This window comes from Syngnathus acus, chromosome 16 (genome assembly GCF_901709675.1).
Source record: "Syngnathus acus chromosome 16, fSynAcu1.2, whole genome shotgun sequence".
NCBI classification, from domain to species: Eukaryota; Metazoa; Chordata; class Actinopteri; order Syngnathiformes; family Syngnathidae; genus Syngnathus; species Syngnathus acus.
Window position 1 is genome coordinate 9,767,879 of NC_051101.1, and position 20,773 is coordinate 9,788,651.

The 20,773-nt window shown below is 42.3% G+C and overlaps 1 protein-coding gene and 1 long non-coding RNA gene across 3 annotated transcripts; one reads left to right on the forward strand and one right to left on the reverse strand.

Annotated features, from left to right (window-relative positions):
* Positions 1 to 383: 383 nt before the first annotated feature.
* Positions 384 to 20,642, forward strand: aplp1 (amyloid beta (A4) precursor-like protein 1). 2 transcript variants are annotated; one of them, XM_037274301.1, is made up of 17 exons: positions 385 to 624; positions 12,849 to 13,028; positions 13,770 to 13,899; positions 14,715 to 14,827; positions 14,917 to 15,104; positions 15,178 to 15,488; positions 15,946 to 16,073; positions 16,564 to 16,638; positions 16,711 to 16,869; positions 16,931 to 17,059; positions 17,662 to 17,761; positions 17,837 to 18,004; positions 18,085 to 18,105; positions 18,368 to 18,426; positions 18,564 to 18,629; positions 18,701 to 18,844; positions 18,908 to 20,642. In XM_037274301.1, exons 1-17 carry the CDS (start codon positions 559 to 561, stop codon positions 19,004 to 19,006), a joined length of 2,136 nt encoding a protein of 711 aa, XP_037130196.1. In that variant the 5' UTR covers positions 385 to 558; the 3' UTR covers positions 19,007 to 20,642. The 2 variants fall into 2 exon arrangements, with proteins under 2 accessions (XP_037130195.1, XP_037130196.1); XM_037274300.1 differs by having other exon boundaries at positions 384 to 624; positions 18,701 to 20,642.
* Positions 829 to 16,042, reverse strand: LOC119136327. The gene is made up of 5 exons (XR_005100699.1): positions 15,914 to 16,042; positions 11,300 to 11,379; positions 10,965 to 11,029; positions 3,808 to 3,907; positions 829 to 1,016 (listed from the first exon to the last, which is right to left on the reverse strand). It is a non-coding gene; the product is annotated as an uncharacterized LOC119136327 (long non-coding RNA).
* Positions 20,643 to 20,773: the final 131 nt, after the last annotated feature.

Here is a 20,773-nt window from a genome sequence, read left to right on the forward strand (position 1 = left end):
CCACGCCCACAAATACCTGCAGACGCTCACTGACGTAATTAGTGTTCCGGCTTGCTCTGAAACGTCAGCCAAGTGCCATGTTGGATGTGGCATTCGTCTAATAGGTCAGGTAGACGGACTGAATTCACACTGTTCCTTTTTACTAAGTCCACTAAAATACAGCAGGTCAGATTTCCCCATTCACACAAATACACAATTACCAACATATATTGGGCAAATAATACAATATTTTTCTCCGGTCATCATAACATTCATATTTTTTTCTCCTACAGTTGAACCCGACTGCATTTCTAATGCAGTGTCAATGTATCACCACTAGATGACGCCCTTTACCAAGCGGAATGTTCCCCTTATGCTCAAGCCTGTAATAAATAGCCGCAGAAAGAGGGCTTGGTTCTGCGAGTCGCGGATGATCCACATCCAGCCACACTGCGACTGGACGCGGAGACGCAGGAGGTGTCTCAGGAGCATCATATCGGCTGATCTTATGTTGGACTCACTCGTTTTACTCTAGTTACTCGGTCGACTGAAAACAACAGCAAAGGGAGGACAACAAAAATGGGACAATCCTCAATTCCAATTTTGCTGGCCGTGCTGTCTTTGTACGCAAAGGGAAACGTCGAGGTAAGACTATGGTGCAAATACGTTTCTCGTTTCTTTCCTTATTTTTTTTCTTTTTTCAAACTACGCACATGATTGCAGCGTTAATATGGTTTTACTACTCTCTAACGCACTTCACTATTTGTGACACTCGTGCCGAGATTTAATGAGTACACGCATCCTGCAGCTCCCCGAGTGATGATGACACAACACATCCACACACAACTGTGACGGTGCAAAATCCAAAGTGTCATTTTATCACACGCTATAGATAGAAGATTATAATTGAACAAAGAAGAAACGTTGTCTTGTGACTATTTGGCTGGCTGCGTCAAGCACAAGGCGGCCTGCATCTGATATGGAAGATGGTGGGAGGATGGACATCAAACAGCTTCTCCTTGTCTCTCCATCTGCTCCTGTCACAAGGAAGACACACGCTTTTCATCTGGAGAAGATGGCTGCACCTCCTCGGCCCTGGAAATGGCCATGCATATTCAATCACTGTCGTGACAGTGAAAAGACATTTGAAGGTTGTAGTACAAGAGATATTACAAGGTTTCCCTGCTTCGCATCAAGATGCATTTGAATTAATGCACGTTATGCTGTGTAGAGTTAAAATAAGAAAGCCCAGGGTCAATCTGTGGCAAATCTGTCTTCATCACTAAGTATGTATAGAGAAGATGGATGAAGTGGAGAACTGCAGATCAATGGGCTACCTCGACCTCTCTCCCCCATCTCATCTCCACGTAGCAGGCCCAAAGCTGTATGCACTGTACCTTTATTACCTCCCACAAGGATTTAATGTTTTTATGGATTAGAGTTAGTATGAGGGCAACCACCTATTCACAATTGTTTAAGATTCTTCCAATTACATTTTGATGAGAATGCACACATCAATGGAATATAGACCTTTTTAGTATCACTAGACTTATAACTACAATAATAAACAGACTGTTAAATAAATGCTGATTAGACAGAATAGTGCATTTTTCTTTTCAACACAGCTCTTATTAATGAGGCCAGGGGGGCACAAATTTGTTCAGCTACTAAATTTAAGAGTAGTCCCACATTGATCATTTTATTCAAGATGATCGATTAAGAATTAGGACTCAGCCTTATATTTCATTGCCATCATCTCCTTTGCAAAAGAACTTCTATTTGCTTTTTTTTCGTTCCGAGCGTGTGTGTATTTGTCAAGAGGTGACGGTGACGTTGGTTGAGTCACGATGTCCCCCGCTTGAGATGATGCTGATGTCAAATGTTCTTTCTCATGCCAAAAATGAAGAGTGACTAAAGTCAGCCTCCCCCTTGCTCCCTTTTTTGCAAAGGATTTGTTTATTTATTAGCCATCTTCCCCCTAGTGAGTCTGTAACAGCGGGGTGACGTGATTCCTTTTCATACTTAAATAAATTCACATGTGTAAGAGCCTTAGAGGGATTACTGTAACATTGAGGAGGATGAGGAGGAGCGCACATACACAGACCTGCCCATGAAGGTTTATATAGCGAAGATTACACGGCGAGAGGGTCGGCTAGCTGGATTACCCCGCGTATTAGTCGTAATAGAAGTGTCAGCTTGCCTTGATTTACTCAGTGTGCGTCTGAGATGTGTGAATGGGGCAAATTTGCTGCAATCCTCCCTTTTTGTGGCGCGGCTTTTTAATTTATTACTGCACTGCGTTGAGAAATAACTCCAGTTTATTGGTAGAGTCCCTCAACGATCCTTTTTGTTTTTTAAGACGCACTGTGGCTCGCTTGTCATATAAATAATGTTACGTTATGGCTTCGTTTAGCTGTGAGTGGCGCTCATCGTGACAGGAAAGGTCTTCCCTGAGAAGACGACAAATATTATCACCTTCACGGTCTGCTTGTGAACTTGTGAGAGAACAATCTAGTTCAACATTAGCAGGGAAGGGAAGGGAAGGGTGTCAATGTCAATATGGCGGCCTCTGCACGGGGTCAATGAAGCGCATTCGTAAACAGAAATGATTTGTTTTGTCTTCTTTTGCTATGACGTGGATTTCGAACGGTGATTTTCAAAGTGCGGTGTTAATACCACTAGAAAGACGAGCAATATTATTTTCATGAACACTTAGATCTACTATACTACTGTATTTTACTGTATGGTGGCACTTGGTCACTTGTCCCCAATGCAAGTTACAAAATAAAGATTTTAACCACATTTTTATAGTCGGGAGCCACGACAAAGGGTTCTTGTTTGCCATAATTGAATGGGAATTGGTTGGGTAATTTGCGTGGCGTCCAGCCCAGGGCATACCCCGCCTCTCGTCTAAAGTCAGTCTGGGATAGGCTCCAGCTTTCCCGTGACCCTCATGAGGATGAGCTGCATAGAAAATAAATGGGAGTAGATGGATGTAAGCCTTAATTGTGCTGACATATAAACATACGCTTGGAAAAAGTTGATGCTTCAAATATGATCATTTGGGTGCTCGTTTTGAAGTAGTTCAGTAATGGGAGGATAGATGTTGAATTTAGATGCGCATTGGAGGATAAAAGCTTTCCGTGTGTAACAGCTTTGGCATTTGGCAGAGATAATAAAAAAGCTATTCTTAGTCTGAAATTGTTTTTTTTTTCTTTTACCTGTATTGAGTGTGAAGCAGTGTTAACATGCATTTACTGTATTTATGTAAGATTCACAATTTGGGCAATTGTAGTTAGCATGTCTGAGTCCCAGTTGTGACTGCCATTTTGCATGAGTTTTCCCTTAACGTGCATGTTAGCCTGCAACTTGTTAATTCGTGCAAATGTGAGTGTGACTAGACACCAACCCTAATGAGGACAAGCCATACCTCCAAAACAAAACCAATTTTATCATTTTACAAGTCAAGCTGAAACAGAGGCGTGATGTGCCGAAGAGAGACGAGAAGAAGAAATGCAATAAAAATGAGTGAGTCATAAAATCAATAAACAGCCCCCACCACCTCCATCTTCATCAGCACGAGCAGAAAATGTCGGGCTTTACTCTGGAATACAAGCATCTGCCTTTCAATGCGAGGATTTGGGCCAAGAAAAGAAGAGAACAAGCAGATTTTTCTCTTACGCTGTCTCACACACAAACAGGCACACGGCCCCGCCCCTTCACTTAATTAATTTTGGAGCTAAGAGATAATCAGGTTCCACTAATGGATTCCTGTGTGCTTGCTACTCTCAACTATATCCGAGAGCCAGTGGGCATCTTGTATCTTACCTCCTCTTCTGTGTATCTGGCTCCCCCCCTTAAGCTTTTGGAGATACACATGCACACAAATGGCTGAAACGTGCAGGGTCATGGTAAACACGCAGCAGCACTGAAACACAGGAAAGAATTATTGTTAATATGCAGCACATAAGCCATGTTGCTTTCTCCTCGCTCTGGCTGCACTTAAAATATTGATTTGTTTCTTGTGATGCTGGCAACTACCCAGGATGTAGCAAGCCTCTTGGGTTAGGGTTCTTCTGGCAAACAAACAATTTGATTGGCTTATTTTGGTCACATGGTCCAAACAGATCTGTGACTGCAGACTTGGAGAGGAAAGAAAATAGCGTGTGACAGGAAACATGCAGTGGTTAATCTTGATTTAACGGCAATTAACCTTGGTTCCGCATTAGACCTTGACGTGGCCCGGACTTGGGACTGCGCTTTGCTAATTGAAGATGGCGGCGCTTGATAAATATCTATGTGACTGAGTTATTATTCGCTTTGTAAAGGCAGAAGATTTGATACTTATGTATCTTTTCAAATCTGGTTTTTGATGTTTGTCTGCCCGCGATACGGGGCGAGCCATCCTTAATCTCATCTGGCTCTGGAGTCTCGCAGGGCAAAGATATCAGCGGCACGCAAAGTCTTCACACCCTGCATAGCTTCCTCGGGTTTCAGTTCAATTCAAGGGCAAAGCGAGATGTTTGGTCCTGCAGCTGCCAGCTGAAGGTTTTAAAGGAGGGCCCTTTGAAAACATCTGCAGTTCTGTGATAACACTTGTCCTCCATGTAAAATAAAAAAGGGGGTGGGGTGGGGCCACGGCTAAATAGATGGAGGGCTGACTGGTGAAAAAAGGCTTTTGCTCTGGTGCTGTGGAGGATTTGCGAGATGAAGGAGAGAGAGAGAGAGAGAGAGAGAGAGAGAGAGTTATGTGGGTTGCAGGGTGGAGTGCATGTTAATGGAAACCAGCCCTATTTGAGATCCAGCAGCTGGGAGAGCAAAGACATCCATCTTTGTCATAAGCATGTATTCAGAGGTGGCTATGAAATGAGATGAGGGGAGGGGGACGGCGGTGCTTGTATAAAAGAAAAATGGTACATTCTTTACTGCAGGGTTTTGGGAATGTGTAATTGGTGGGTTAGCTACTGCGTATTGTTGTGGTTGTTGAGAAAAGACAAGCGTCATTTTCTCCGCATCTCTGCATAGTGTACACCTTAGCGACTGCTATAGAACGATGGGGCCACAGGAGAGGCCGCATGAATTATTGAAGGCCGTGGAGAAGACTGAGCTCCTGCTCGTCACGCACACTTTTAGTGGAGTCCTCTCACTCCCTGCTCGTTCCTACTCAGCCCGCCTCCTGCCCCCCCCCCCCCCCCCACAGTAGAAAATCCCATAGTCTGGCTCTCACCTCCAGTCCCCCTTTGCCTCGTCTGCCACATCCCAGAGGTCCTCGTTACCCCTCACTTAAATGTGACATTTTTACTCTCGCTATCTTTGATGATTTTATTTTTTATTTTTTTTATTTTAAATGTTTATTTTTGTATTTTATTTTTATTCATTTTTTGGTTTTATTTTTTTATGACTTTTTTTTTTTTTAATTATTCAAACTGTGAACTCTATTTTATCAACTCAATCAACAGAAGATTTTGTATATTTGTAGTATACAAAGCTCCCAACCTCAGGATAACTTCAAAAGTTATGTGCAGATGTTGGGGGGGAAAGAAATCGTGCTGTTGTTGTGGCACGACCCAATGAATTAACATCCTGACCCAAATCCCAAATTCTGGTGTTCATCCAAATGTGGATTGTCAGCATTTTAGTGTGCTGCCGCGTTTCCCACATCAGCTCAATTTGATATGCTAGATGACTATTATGGCAAACAAAAGCCTCGTTGTCGGACATTTTAAGTCTCTTTCAGAATATGGAAAGCAATTCCTTGTGAGAAGTGCTTTTGGATGAACGAATGAGAATTTCACATTTTCACAGAGCCTTCCTCTTTCTCGAGACCCAATGTTCCCACAGTAATTGACTCCATGGCCGGTGAGACCGAGCTTCCGGCAGTTGACCCGGCATATTTTTCATTTCACTTTGCACAGATGGAACTTTGTGTACAAAGTTTGCATTTTGAACTTTTTCGCTACATCAGCGGTTCATAACCACCAAAATTGAGCCAGGCCACGAATCCCCTTGGGCAAGCATGGAAAAAATAAATAGTCTTGCCTTTTTAGGTTGGATAAAACTTGTGGTCCACTTTTAATTATGTGGCAACTATTCACACACACATCAGGGGCCTTATTTTCGAGTCGAGTCTAACTCAGCATGAAACTTAGAGCATCTGAGACTTTTTTTTTTTAACTCAGCAAATGAATCCTGGGTGCACCAACCTAGTAGATCACCTTCAGCCAATCAGGAAGTGGAGAAAATTACATACCATCGCGTTCTTATTAGTGGTTGTGATATTATTGATGTTTCATTTTAATAGGGCCTAGCAAAGAATGAGTCATTTAAAAGGCATGTAAACAAGGAGCAGGCAGGGAGGCGGAACGCACAACCAACCATTAGGTGGGTGATCATTGACTTGCTGAGGCGAGAACGTCCAGTCAAATAACATATGTGGACTCGGTGGTGAAACAAAACAGAGGGAGGAAGGGACTGTTTACGCGCAAGAGAGAGAGAAAGCGAGAGGGAGACTGGGTGACATGCAGGAAAGTCTGTAGGGAACCAGTTGCTACGGTAACAGGGAAGGTAGCCTGCTCCTGTGGGTGGTGTTACCATGGAAACCAACCTCAGTGGCCAAGTGATGCTGAGGAACATGAAGTAGAGGGCTAAAAATGAGACGGGTGTTCATGGGCAAGCGAGCGGGGGCTAATGTGAAACGTGAGCGCCGCATCAAGTTGCTCTTCAGCTCGACCCCTCCCCCCCTTGTAAACATCCAAGACTGACACTTACACACTGAAATGAAAAATGACTGACAACGCGGAACAATCATTTTATGATTTTTGCGCCATACAATTGTATCAAATTAATATTGTCACTCTTTGCTTTTACCTCTAAATGATAACATTGTTATTGGTTTGTGACAATATCATAATAGCAATGGTGACACCCACCAGTTTGCCCCCCCCTTTCTCTTTATGGGCCTCTCGCAGAATGCACTGTATCCCATTTATAAAGTGAAAGCTTCATTTCCATAAAATGCATCTCGCAGACGGACTCCCGGGGGAGTGGCATGATGAGATTGCAATTGAAAGCATGCATAAATATGAGACGAAAGGAGAAAGATATATGAATGTTTTAACCCACCTCCTTCCCCCCCTCTGCTGCACCCGTTCTCCCTCGGCAGGTTATTATACTCTGACACATGTATATACGCCACATAGTGTAAGTATAAAAATAAACTAGGGGCTGTCACTTTAATAGCTGACCATATGCATGTCAAGGCTTTTAGTGGAAAGGCTTTAAATCCTTATCGGGCCTTTTATTTAATTTCCGTAAACAGCAATTTGTTCAGGAGGCCATTAAAAGAAATAAGATGACTTATTCCTTTTAATCTACTTACATGCTTTTATGCACTGCAGACAAACAAAGCATCATCATATATATATCATATTTATTTATATTCTTATTTTATATCATTTTATTTTATTAATATATATTTGATGTTATTTTATTTATATGATTTGTCTCATAATAGGAATGCAAACATTTGAGCCAATATTCTTTGTATTTATGGCTGAACAGTTACAAAAGATGGTTGGTTGGTTGGTCGTTTGCATTGTATACATTCCAATCTGCCTGTAGAAAATTTCAGCCGACCTGCAGCAGTGAAATCTCTGCTAAGCCTTTGATTCTTTCAATCCCCCCGAGGTAGCGCTTCAGCTTGAAATCACATCTGCGGGCTCTCAGCGTTCAGCATTAACATGTTGGCACTCCCATGTTGTCTTGCTTAACTGGGATGGAGCTTTAGCGGCGTTGGTTATGTAATTGCACAAAATAAAATCGACGTGAAAACCAATACAAGACAAAATCATTTTTTGTTTGGGTAAATTCATATGCATTTCCCGGTTTGGCTTTAGGAGATGTTATCATGCAGCGTTTTGCCTCCCACGCTCTCGACAGGCGGCCGTGATTTGTTCAAAAATGTCTGCGTTATGTGTTTTGGTCATGCTCGGCGGCGTCATGGCTGCATGCGACTCACTTTTTGAAACGTGGGTGGAACAGGAGGCATCGCTTGGATCAGTTGAATATTACTCACAAATGGATCGAAAATTAATCTGACTTGATAATATAATAGATGACAAATTTGTGGACCGTATTAGCAGAAGATAAGGTTAAAGAGAGGGCATGCGTGAACATGATTTTTTTTTTTTTTGATCATGAATCATGGGAGTGTCATCTCAGCCCCCTTGGGCATCAAGTGCGCTCCCATCATTCATCAGTCAATTCTCTTATCTCGCACGATCATGTGGGAATTCATCCCTTATTACTCTCGCTATTTGCAAAGTAGCACCACGGGAAGGATTTGTCACTTCTGATGAGAGCAGCTCTGTGTAAAAACGTAGCCTCATCCATATGATGGGCACATAATCAAATGACTCCTCTTTGCACATTAAACGAAGAATTGCCGCAGTAATGACATTGGACGTGTAACAATCCACACATATTTTACACTGCCGTGCTACAAAATGATATCGTGGGATTCCCGGCCCCTATTTGCAAATAAATATCAGGAGCCCGTTTTGGCTGCTGTTTGAGAACCGGCGTGAACCTTAGCGATTATGGGGCCATCTGCTCCCACTGGGCTCAGCTGGAAGCTGGACTGTTGTAATCTGCCACCGATGAGGCTGGATTTAGACAAAGCTATCATGGCGGTACATATTTTGCCTCTAAATGCTAAAAAGCTTGGCATTGCATTCATCAAATAATGTACAGTGGAAACTTCAAAGATAAGCCGAAAGAATTGTTTGCTGATGATGATGGACAAAGAACGAGAACGGACCTTATGCATGGCAAGGCATGAAGTATTTCTGGTGGCATAACACCGTCAATATGTTACAAGCTACTGGGACGCCATCTGACTAAAAAATAATCGTCAAATGCGTGATCACGATGGGTTATGTAATAGGTATAGTTCAGCCAACACTGCGGTGTACCGCCGCCATGTACAGCGGCATCAACTCGCCGGTGAGTTTTAACACGTTTCTCATGTTGTCGCTATGCGTTTCCATGCCGACTGGAAGTTAGCATGTCGCTATACGCCCAACGTGGAAGTTCTTTTCGTTTTTGTGTCTGTTTGTGTGAAGCGTAGTGAGTTGGCGTATATATCGAATGTGGCGGCTTTACATTATTGCAAGAGTGTCAAACTCAATTTTTTCACATTGTATACAGTATAAGATACAAAACAAACTGACAAATAACTCATTTTCAAATCAGACTAGTAAAAACTGTTTTAAAAAGATTTTTAAAAAGTGAAGACAATTTGCAATGGCACATGAATTTGATGCACAATTTGTCTCCACGGGCAACATGAAATTATGTGGTGGGCCATATCTGGCCCCCGGGCCTCGAGTTTGACACCCGTGCATTATTGGATATGTGAGTTTGAATTTTAGACAGTTTTTGATGAATTGACGTGGGATTATGCAACGGTACAAAAGGTGGAACACAATGCGTAATGTTCCGTTCACTCTCCTCTGAATAGAAAATGAATGTATTCAATTAGTCTTCAGTCAGAGATGGATAATAATGAGTTTCAATATTCAGAGCTCCTACCTCCTTTGTCCCCTCCCGCTCAATGAGAGGCCCTCAGACTAATGTTACCGCTCTCTGGTAAATGCATACCGCATCAGGAAGACGTCTGATGGAGTCTATGAATAATTAACTAACATGATTACAGTGATGAAAGCTCACAAATCTCTCGGGTCATTTAGCAGTGTCCGAGGGAGCGGGATCGAGGTGGGGCGTTGTCGAGGTGGAAGCAGCCGCGTGTCACATATTGTGTCAAGGCTGTAAGGATAGAGCGATATTAAATACGGACTGCTCGCTCATAATGGCGGGGGGGGAAAGGGAATATAAAGAAATATGGAAGGAGGCGTTTTGAGATTAGGGACAACCACCAATCAAGCTAGCTTTGAGCACAAAGACATGTATGCATGTTTTGTACATGCACAGCATCCATCCATCCATCCATCCATCCATCCATCCATCCATCCATCCATCAGCATTTGAACCAAAACGGAACCTCTGCAATGGAGGGGGATTTTTTTTGAAAAATGGATTGTATGATATGTTTGGTTCTTATCTTTGTTTCTGTAACACTAAAGCATGTGTAGCATTTAGCAAGACAACGGCATGATTCTCTGACGGTGGTGCATTTATGGAATGGTGGAAGGAAGGAAGCAGATTGGAATAGGTGACAAATGATAGGTGGGCTTTTCCGCTACGCCTCTCCTGCCCCGGCTTGCCTGCCAGCGTCGAGAGATTGCATCATTAAAGAGGATGAAGTCATGCTGCAACAGAAGGGTGGAACAGGTGCTGCAAATTTAATTTGAGCGAGGGGGGGAATGATGCCCGAGGAAAAAATAAATAAATCTACTGCTCGGGCTCGAACTCAAACATGTCCAAGTGTCGATTGCTGGAAGAATGTGTCTTCCAGTGTTTTTCCAACCCGGGTTTTAAGTGCAGCTTCTAATTAAACATAGCCACACATTTGTAGTGCAACTTCTGTGGTTGAGTGCCTTATTTTCCCTGTGGGAACATTTTGTTTGTTAGCAACGCTTCCTGCTATGGAGAAGTTGTAGTACACGCACAGCTCTCGGGTAGAAACGAAAAATCATGAGAGCAAACAAAGAAGCCAAGCACAGCAAAAAGCGAGGCAGAAAGTCAATGCACGTCTCCACTTTTCTATCAGCATTGCTTTATTAATGATGCAGCACTCTTGTGTCGGCCCGCTGGCGCAATTCACTCAGCACCACCAGATGATATGTTGGCTTAACGAAGGTTTTGGGACACTCACAGGACAAGTCTGATAATATTTCCGTTTGTTTTCATCTGGATTTAACCCGGGCTAATAATTGTTGATTAATAATATTGACAATTATGCAAATGAGGCAAAATGGAGTCAGCTACTACGTCATTGCTGCGTGTGATGTTTGCTGCGTGGTTACCAGCATTTGGAGATGCGTGTGATTTCGAACTGGGTCACCAACCAGCAGGAGGCTTTTGGGACAAGCTGTGGGGGGAAAAAAAAATAAAATAAACAAAAGTGAGCATTTTAAAAGAGGTTCTTACTTAACAGGGACATCTAGTGCAGCCTTGCTGTCATGGAAGTCGGGAGCCTCGTGCTCCTTATGGACTTCTATTGATTGGAGGGGGGGGGGGTGATTCAGTTGCAGTCATTCTGCATCGATTTTCGGCGAGTGCACAAGCAAAATGAGAGAGGTTGGACCTTGGGGGCGGGGGGGGGGGGGGGTTATCTTCTCAAATATCCGGAAGTACTGACCTTGCCCACGTCAAACAGAAATACTTGCTCAGACGTCAGCTCAGCAGCTTCTCAGGACAGCAAGCTCAGCAAATGCATTCCTTAAGCAATGAAGGCATACAACACTGTCAATAAAAGTCAAACAAGCACTTATTTCACTTTCTAATTTGGATGAGCAGCTACTTGCAAGGGAGCCGGCGTGAGAGAAGTCGCCTGCCAAGATGAAGATAGAAGCAAGGGCCAAGATCCAAGAAGCTTTTTTTTTTTTTTTTTTTTTTTTTTTCCATTGGCAGTAGAGTTGTTATTTTAAAAGGCAAGATTGTTTGGAAAGCCCACATGACAAAGCAATAGTATCCACAGCGGGAGACGCAAAGTGGCTTTTTCTCTTCTTGCCTTAAGCACAGCACGTTTAAAAACATTTAGGTAAGATAAAAAATCGTAATTTTTAATTTGAAGTTTCTAGCAATTATATAACCAATCAGGGCCTATATTGCTCTGTTCAAAGTTGACCACGGCTTGTACTGGGACACCTGTAAACTATTTGTTCATATGTCATTTATTTACCCTATAGGAAGTACAGTAATGTAAAATGATCACTGTGAATTTTAATGAGAACTTCAAACAGTGGAGCTGCAAGCCGGCCCAAGCTGCGTTTTCTTTGATCAGGCATCACTCTCATCTCTCTATTTTTTTTTTCTTCTCACTTTCTTCCTCCGGGCAACTCTCTTCTAATTGGCTCAGCGCTGCTTCCAGCCTCCCTGTCATCTTTGGCTCTATCTCCCAAGTCCGTCTGCAGACATGAAAAGATTGCCGCTATACAAAGGACCCTATTTTTTTATTTATATTTTTCTCAGATGATTTTGCAAATTTGATTTAATGTTCATCGTGTTCTGCATTAGTAAACCATCTTTGTGTGGCCTTCGTGAAGCTGTGCAATTGTTCTTGGTGCCACACTGTACGTGTCTGTGAATGCATTTGGGCTCCTTTGTGCTGGTGTGCACTGTGTTGTTAATGTAGTGAAGTGGCTCACGGGTCAATGAGTAAGATTTAACACCTGACTCCCAGCTCGAGCGCCCGTTTGTTCCTCTGTGCGAGGTCCCCGGGGTCCTCCCAGGGTGGAGGCAACATATTCCACGATCAATAACAACATCCAAGAAGGCTGCCGTGCACTCATAGGAAGCTATATTTTAGACTGAATGTTTATTAGATTGCATATATTTACATCCTGCACGCCTCAACTTTCTGTGCTCCCGGCAAATGCGGCAATAAACCGAGCTTCTTATTGGGTGTTTTTTTTAAACTGAGCTATCAATAGATCTTCCGTGACTTTGAGTTCTGTCAATATCCTTTTAAAGCTCGATCCCCCGGTGCATTAGTTTAACTTTCCTGTTTTGATATCTTCCCCCCCCCCCCCCCCCCCCCCCCCCCTCAGTGCCGGGTTTATTGCTAGAGTGCATCTACCAATTATCCGTGAGGCCCACTTTGCCCTAGATCAGCTTCACTATTATCTGTCACTGGGTTTGTATTGACTCGTCCTCATCTCCTTTGTCTCCCTCCTCCTCTCCTCCAGGCCCTGTCAATGAGCGAAGTGAATGGCCCCAGCCCCCAGGTGGCAGAACCGCAGATTGCAATGTTCTGTGGCCGTCAGCTCTTGCACATGAACCCGCAGACGGGCCAGTGGGAGCCGGACCCTCAAGGCCGCAAGGACTGCTTCAAAGATCCCAGTGAAATTCTCTCCTACTGTCAGGAGGTAGGCTTGAGAAAAAAAAAGTGACAGGGACATTTTGGGCCAATACTGTATTATAGGGAAATTTTGGGAATGTACAATATTATATTTTATTACAATATTCTACGTAATTTATTAATTAATTAATTTACAATCATTATATAATTAAATTATATATATATACACATATATAATATTCTACATAATTTATTTATAAATTCATTTACAATTATTATATAATAAATAAAATTAAAAAATTATAAAAAAATCACTAATCACACAATTTGACTTTTTCTAAATATTACATTATCCTCTTTTTTCCTGATTTGTGTCCTCATTATATGACAATCACAAAATTACCCCCCCTTCAGCACTGTATGTATTTGAGAGGAAAGGGCAACCAAGCGCCATCTGGTGGCCACATAATGCACACGTAGAACCAAAGCAGCAGTGTTATTAAATGACTCATAATGTGTTCTACATTTGTTGACATCCGCTCAATAAATCTCAGGGGGCGCCTCTTTCTTTAACGTCGTATTTTTTGCCAGTTATTCAAAGCAATGACAAATTAGAAAGACAGTAACAAGATGGTACTTGCATGGTGTGATAAAGGTGCATGAGTCTTTCCCTTATTAAGTCTTCTCCCTGTACCCCACCAAAATCCTTCAACCTGTCCTCTGACCAAATGTCCCCTCCTCTTCTCTTCATTCCCTCTGCTACGCCCATCCATCTCTCTTCCATCTTTGCATGGACCCGCACGACCAGATGTACCCAGCGCTTTCCATCTCCCACGTAGAGGAGGCAAAAAGTCCTGTGAACATCCCTTACTGGTGTAAGAAAGGATGGAGCCACTGCCAGGCACGCCCCTTCATAGTGGTGCCCTATCGCTGCCTAGGTAAGAACCAAACTGACTACTGGGATAGAAATTAGACAAATGCATAATATGCAATGTATTGTTATAAGGAGAGATGACTTTTTTACAAACCCCAAAAATATGCTTCTGGGAATGGGTGGAAATGTGGAAAGAAATTCCCAGAAAAATTGGAAAATACCCAAAAGTCAATTATCTGGTCTAGCACTGGGTGGGGGGGTTCAAGCATATTTCAGTAGGGGGCAGTGTCCCCTCCTATCTCCAGCACTGCATTTAGGTTGACACAGTTTTTTTTCTATTTTTTGTTGCACAATGCACTTCACACAGAGAAACAGAATTTAGCTAATACATGAACAAGCTAAAAAGGAAAAAGTCATGAGCTAGCAGCACAAAGCACACATCTTAATTAAGATCAGATATAGCGTAAATAGCATATTGCTTATTTTGCACTCTATAGGACTATAACATTTTGCCATGCAAAAATTTAAAGACATCAAGGATATGATGAAATGTGGCTTTGTCTGGGATTTGTTTTTATGATCATAAATCTGTCGTGACTGAAAGGACAAGAGAGGATTTTTCTGATCAGTGTCCATGGTCACGTCTGTTCATTAGATTAGAGCCACTGCTCCTTCACTTGGAGAGCATCTTGAGGTGGTTTAATCATTTTGAGACAGTCAATATTCGGGTCTTTGATTACTTTGAGAGCGAGAGAGAAAGAGAAAATATATTCAAATTAAGCCTGGGTAACAGTTTTGACTCCCGTGAAGCCAAACCAGAACTATAGCATGGATGATTCTCACACTACCCCCGCTTTGTGTATTTACGTGTTGGTACAGAAGGTGAGTACGTAAGCGAGGCCCTGCTGGTTCCAGACCGATGCCGTTTCCTCCACCAGGAGAAGATGGATGCCTGCGAGAGTTACGTGTACTGGCACAACATTGCGAAAGAGGTGTGATACTTTACACGGCAGCTCGCGATGTTTACATAATATGTGTCGGTAAAGCATTGGAGGACAACCGGAATGTTTTTCTCCTTAAGGCGTGCATCGTAGACAATCTGGAGCTCCACAGTTACGGAATGCTTTTGCCGTGCGGAGAAAATTTCCGCGGGGTGGAGTATGTATGCTGCCCAGGTCGAAGCAGCACCAGCGGTAAGGCCGAATTGGAGGAAAGAGAACTCCTCACTGGCCACCAGATCTCGCAGAATCACGGAATACTTAATCCTGTGTAAGGCACCACTGACAGACTCAATTGGTTACGTATAGACGGAACGTATGATCACCGCATTTCATTCCTACAGTGCGAAAGTGATTGAACCCACTCCGAGCCCCTCCCCCGACACCGACATGTACGAGACCGACATGGAGGATGAAGATGACGAGGTGGTGGAGGAAGACGAAGAGGAGGTGGATGAGGATGAAGAGGATGAGGTAGATGAGGAGCCGGTGGAGGAGGAGGATGAGGAGGAGCCCATAGCAGTGAGAAACCCGGAGAAGTACGAATACCCCATCGACTCGGGCCCCTACCAGACGTCGGATTATCTGGATTCGTCCTACTATGACAAAAACTACAAAGCCACAACGTCACCACCTCCGATGAAAGGAGACAGCGGTACTTACTCATCTCCTCTGTAAAGCACAACAATGACTGATGTCGTTATTATTGGGCTGATTTTGTGCTTCACTTTTTCTCATTGTTTTGCTTGGTGGTATTTGGGAACACACAATAGTTTAGAAATTCCACCAATCAGGGCTGTATGGTTAGTTTTTCATAAAAGGTTCATGGCAGCCTCTCTGAAATCTGATCAGAGATAAGTGTGCTATTTAAAAAAAAAAAAAATGTGACTGCAATTGATACCAAAGTTGCCTCGATAAAGTAAGAAAAAAAATCATAATTTTGTGTCACATTCTGGAGAAAAAAAAATCATTCCATTTTGGAATAAGGCTGTTAAATCAAATGTGGGCAGAAAAAGTGAATATTTTCCTGATGCAATGTAATTTGAAACTTTAAAAGTCATGCAAAGTGAAAACAATTACCTCTATTTCCTGCCCCCCCCCCCCCATCGCAGTGACAACCACTCGACCCACAGATGGCGTAGATGTTTATTTCGAGAAGCCGGTGGACGACACGGAGCATGCCAACTTCCTGCGTGCCAAAACAGACCTGGAGGACCGGCGAACGAAGCGCATCAATGAGGTAGATTTCACAGGTTGGGGGCAACCAAAACAGGATTATAAAATTCCGCTTTATTTTTTGCACCGTTTTTAGTATTCTGAGTCAATGGGATTCTTATATTCTTATAAGGATTCTGACAACGCCTTATATTATTTACAGTATAGGCTACACGACAAACTGATGAATAACCAGTTTTGATATAAGAGATTAGTAAAAAACATTCAAATAGTTGAAAAAGATGAATGGTAATAAAAATTGCTAGCAATTTTTAAAAAGTGAAGACAATTTGTAATGACACAAAGTCGATGCAAAATTTGTCTTCGTGGGCCACATAAAATGATGCGGTGGCCCGTATCTGGCCCCCGGGCCTTGACTTTGACACCTATGTATCAGGCTCTGAATCGTTTTGGGCTTTTCCCTCAATATCATAAGTCTATGACCATGCCTGTGTAGTTTCAATGGAAATAGTCGACGCGCCTGTTTTCTGACTTGAAAGTTTTCCATTTGCTAGATCATGAAGGAGTGGGCGGAGGCAGACAACGAGTCAAAGAATCTGCCAAAGTCAGAACAGCAAGCCCTAAATGAGGTAATTAAATCAGTTGATATGGCAGCGATGCTCTCTTGGCCGCCAATTTATTCCATTATCATCCATCCGCAGCACTTCCAGTCCGTGCTGCAGACGCTTGAGGAACAAGTGGCGGGCGAGAGGCAGAGGCTGGTGGAAACTCATCTGGCCAGAGTGGAGTCCATACTCAACAACAACCGCCGCCTGGCCCTGGAGAACTACCTGACCGCAGTCCAGTCTGACGAGCCACAGGTAGGAAAATCAAAAGCAGGCCCATCGTCGCAAAATGGCCGCAATGAAACATTTCTTGCAGCCCGAGCGAGTGCTGCAGGCTCTCAAGCGCTACATGGCGGCCGAGCAGAAGGACCGCAGACATACGCTCAGGCACTACCAGCATATTGTGGCTGTAGACCCGCAGAAGGCTGAGCAGATGAAATTCCAGGTGCGTGACGCTTTGTGATTTACTGCTGACTATGGCAAAGCCCGTACGGGCTTTTGGTGTCACTTCAATAAACTGATTAAAAAAATAAGATAGAGGATCTAGTGATCTTCTTGAAGCTTTGATCAAAGGTAGATTTTGCTGACTACAGAACCAACTTTATTAAAAAAAATTCTGCAGTGTCTCCAATGTCGAACACAATTTCTTCGCTGAAGTTGGTTGACTTCCGAGTTTTAGTTACAAAGGTCAACATTTTTATTTTTTTTATTTTTTTTGTCAGTGATGCAAGTAAATTTTTGGGTGATTTTCTTTTTTTCAGTGATTCCAAATCTGCCCTTGTTTTTTTTCCCCAAGCACATCAGGTTTTCATACTAATAATCATAATATGTAATTAGTGATATCTTTAGAAATATTAATGAATTAATCCATAAAACGGAAGCTTTTATAGATCAAATTTAAACACAAAAAATTAAAATGCATAGTTTTAAAAACTTGATGAAACAGTACAACAAGGAAACAAGGATGTTATTGTACCTTTTCCGAGTTCACGCTGTCATCTGGGTCCAGTCCTTGTTGTTTAACACTTGCAAAATCCATTTTTCCAGGTGTACACACATCTTCATGTTATCGAGGAGAGGATGAACCAGAGTCTGGCACTTCTCTACAAGGACCCTATCTTGGCCGAGGAGCTCCACGATGATATCCGTATGCTGGAAGAGTATTGAAAAAAAATTCAACGGGTTACATTAAAATTACAATTCTTTTATGTTTTCCTTGTAGAAGAACTAGTACGGGCAGAGCGGGGCGACATAAGCGAGCTCATGACAACGTCCTTCTCTGAGACGCACACCACCGAGGAGCTTCTGCCAGCCGAGAGCGAGGAAGAGAAGGATGACGAGGAAGAAGAGGAGCGAGAATTCCAGAACAGGCCTTATCCGCCCCGCGTTGGTACGGACTGCGTCGTGTTACATCTTTCGCATCAGTCGGCTTTATTTTTCTAACATTGTTTTTCCTCCTTGTCGCCACAGACTTGCAATCGAATAAGAAAGGTGAGCAAGGATTCATTTTCTATCTAGCTTCTGTCCATCTATTTTAAAAATGGCCGTTTTAGTAAACAGAATGGTTGTACTAAGTGTCCTCTCCTATGTCTGTCTATCCAATGGAATTATTTTTCTCAAGAATGTAAGACGAGTAATCATTGCCGCATCAAAGATAATCTGTTCGGAAAATGGATGGCTGGATGATTCAGTCACGCCTTGCTTCATAAGATCTGAATTGAAGCCAGTGTGATGATGCGTTTTGCATTTCCAGGAGATGAATATGACTACGCCCCATCTGAGAAGGCTCCTACGTATGAGTATGAGGAAAAGGTAGGATTTTTAATTTTTTTTTAAAATGCAACTAATATCTTTAAAGCGAAATATTGTGATTTTCAGCCATCCCGAAATGTAGCATTTTAATTTTATTTTTGTGACGTCATTGTTAATAATTAACAATTCCCTGATAGATCAACACCTCTGTGGAGCTCAAACAAGTCGTCTACAAGCCCGATGAGATCGAGCGAGATGAACTGGTAAGAATGACCCGATGAACAAAACAAATTGCCCAAAACGTGGTCATCACTTCGCATCTTTCTTTGTAAAGCAACCCGACGCCTTGGAGACATTTAATCGTGGAGCCATGGTGGGCTTGCTGGTGGTGGCTGTGGCCATCGCCATGGTGATGGTCATTAGTCTGTTGCTGGTGCGCAGGAAGCCCTACGGCACCATCAGCCACGGCATCGTCGAGGTAGGACCCAAGGAGCGCAACTTGGTCCAGCGCAGACTTTCGCTAAGTCTACTTCTCCAACAGGTGGACCCCATGCTGACCCCGGAGGAGCGACAGCTCACCAAAATGCAAAACCACGGTTACGAAAATCCCACTTACAAATTCTTTGAGCAGATGAACTGAAGTTGTAGCAAGTTGGTTCCGTCCCGTCGTCATGGTGATGCACCGACACACACACGCCTGTATTGGATTGAAAACATTGAGATTTCATTAATTAACTGGATAAACTCAGTCTTTAGTCCATACCAATTGTAAATGACCAATTCCATCAATCATCATTAGCAAAATGTGAATAGTGATTATTACACTGCTGTAATTTGCATTCTGTAGAAAAATTGAAACAATCATCACAGTGGCATGACTTGACCTACTGACACACCACAATCTGAATGGTGCATAATGCTTTAGAATATTGTTTTTGTTTCATAGTCGACTTTATATGATCTCATTGTGCATCCATGTAGATGAGTGCGATAGGCAAGCCCGTTCATCCTCATGTAGCAGCACATACGACCAATTCAATTAGATTTCCCTTCAAAACGTCCAATGAGATCATATAGAACATAGATATTATTTTAAAAGTATATTATTTATATCCGAGTATCAGCCCCACATTTGTTTTGAATAAATTGGCAAATATACAGCAAAATATTCCGTTTAGCTTCGTAATTAAGTTGATTTGTACTGCAAATTTAATAACTGTAAAACAGAATATAGATTTAATGAAAGCATGCCAACTCGGTGTATGAAGCTGCTGTAACTATTTGTATTGTTCCCGTCACTGCTTCTTATAAAGTCGCCGTTCCAAATGGACACTGTAAATAATATCAGACAGGCCCAATGATTCATACCCTGTTTGGATTCAAAGTTATTTGTTGAATGAGTATCTTCTGCCTGGAAATGACACGATACAGCAGAAATTAATTTTAAGCAGCTGCGTTTCAGTCCTTTATATTTTGACAAAAATTTTTTTTTTGCCATTCTAAAAGATCCTCATTACTTGGAATGTCATCGACATCATTTTAATCCAACACAAGACCGTTTTTTTTTTTTTTTTTTTTGGTATATTGAGGTTCACATTCCAAGAACAAACTTGGTACATTTCCTGAAGACTGTAAATTGTTCAGCTGTGAATGTAAGTGTGAATTGTCCAAGTCAGCTTCTGCTTCCCCTTCGACCTAGAATGGATTGATGAATAATTTTGGTCAACATGATTAATTCATCCAAATTAATATCTTTTGACAAAACTTCATTCAGCCAATTTTCTTGTGTCAATCCAGCCAGAAGATAACTATTTATTTTGTCAAAAGTGTGATTAATTCTGGGCTCAAGTGTATCCTTAGTAGTAGACGTCCCGGTAAACGTTTATTTAATTCATTCGGTGTAACGGAATAATATATCAACTCGTGCGTTGTGCTGTAAACGAGAAGGAGACGCATTTTCCTGACATGGCTGATTGAAAACGGACTGTTGTAAAAAACCAGCACAAGACGACACAGTAACTTCTTTCTGAATGTATTTAAGGTAGATGTTGAGATTCCATTCCCTTAGTTAGTTCTTTTATTTTTCCCCGTTGTCATTTCCCCCAAAAGTAGTGACGTCCCCCCCCGGGCACATGCATCGACGCTCTCGTCAATACTTTGTAGCAGTCTGCTTATAATTTGTCAGGTGACTGTCAAGACGGTGGAATTAAAAAGTCGAAGGTGTAAAATACAGAGTGCATTATATTGTGTCAGTGTGTGTATTCAATCCTAAAAAACAAAAAAAAACAGCACACGTAGTTCTAAGTAGTGATAGAGTCATTAAGCTACTCGTCTTGACATCTTAACACAAAATATTAGCACTCTGTCGATGCTTTAATACTTTTTTTTTTTTCCTCTTTAGCTGTGT

What these genes read in the sequence shown, in the direction of transcription:
- aplp1 (XM_037274300.1), top strand. Translation starts at nt 559, where the DNA reads ATGGGACAATCCTCAATTCCAATTTTGCTGGCCGTGCTGTCTTTGTAC. An exon ending in GGAGCTCCACGATGATATCC is followed by an intron (nt 17,762 to 17,836) that starts GTATGCTGGAAG and finishes TTTTCCTTGTAG; the next exon opens with AAGAACTAGTACGGGCAGAG. An exon ending in CTTGCAATCGAATAAGAAAG is followed by an intron (nt 18,106 to 18,367) that starts GTGAGCAAGGAT and finishes TTGCATTTCCAG; the next exon opens with GAGATGAATATGACTACGCC.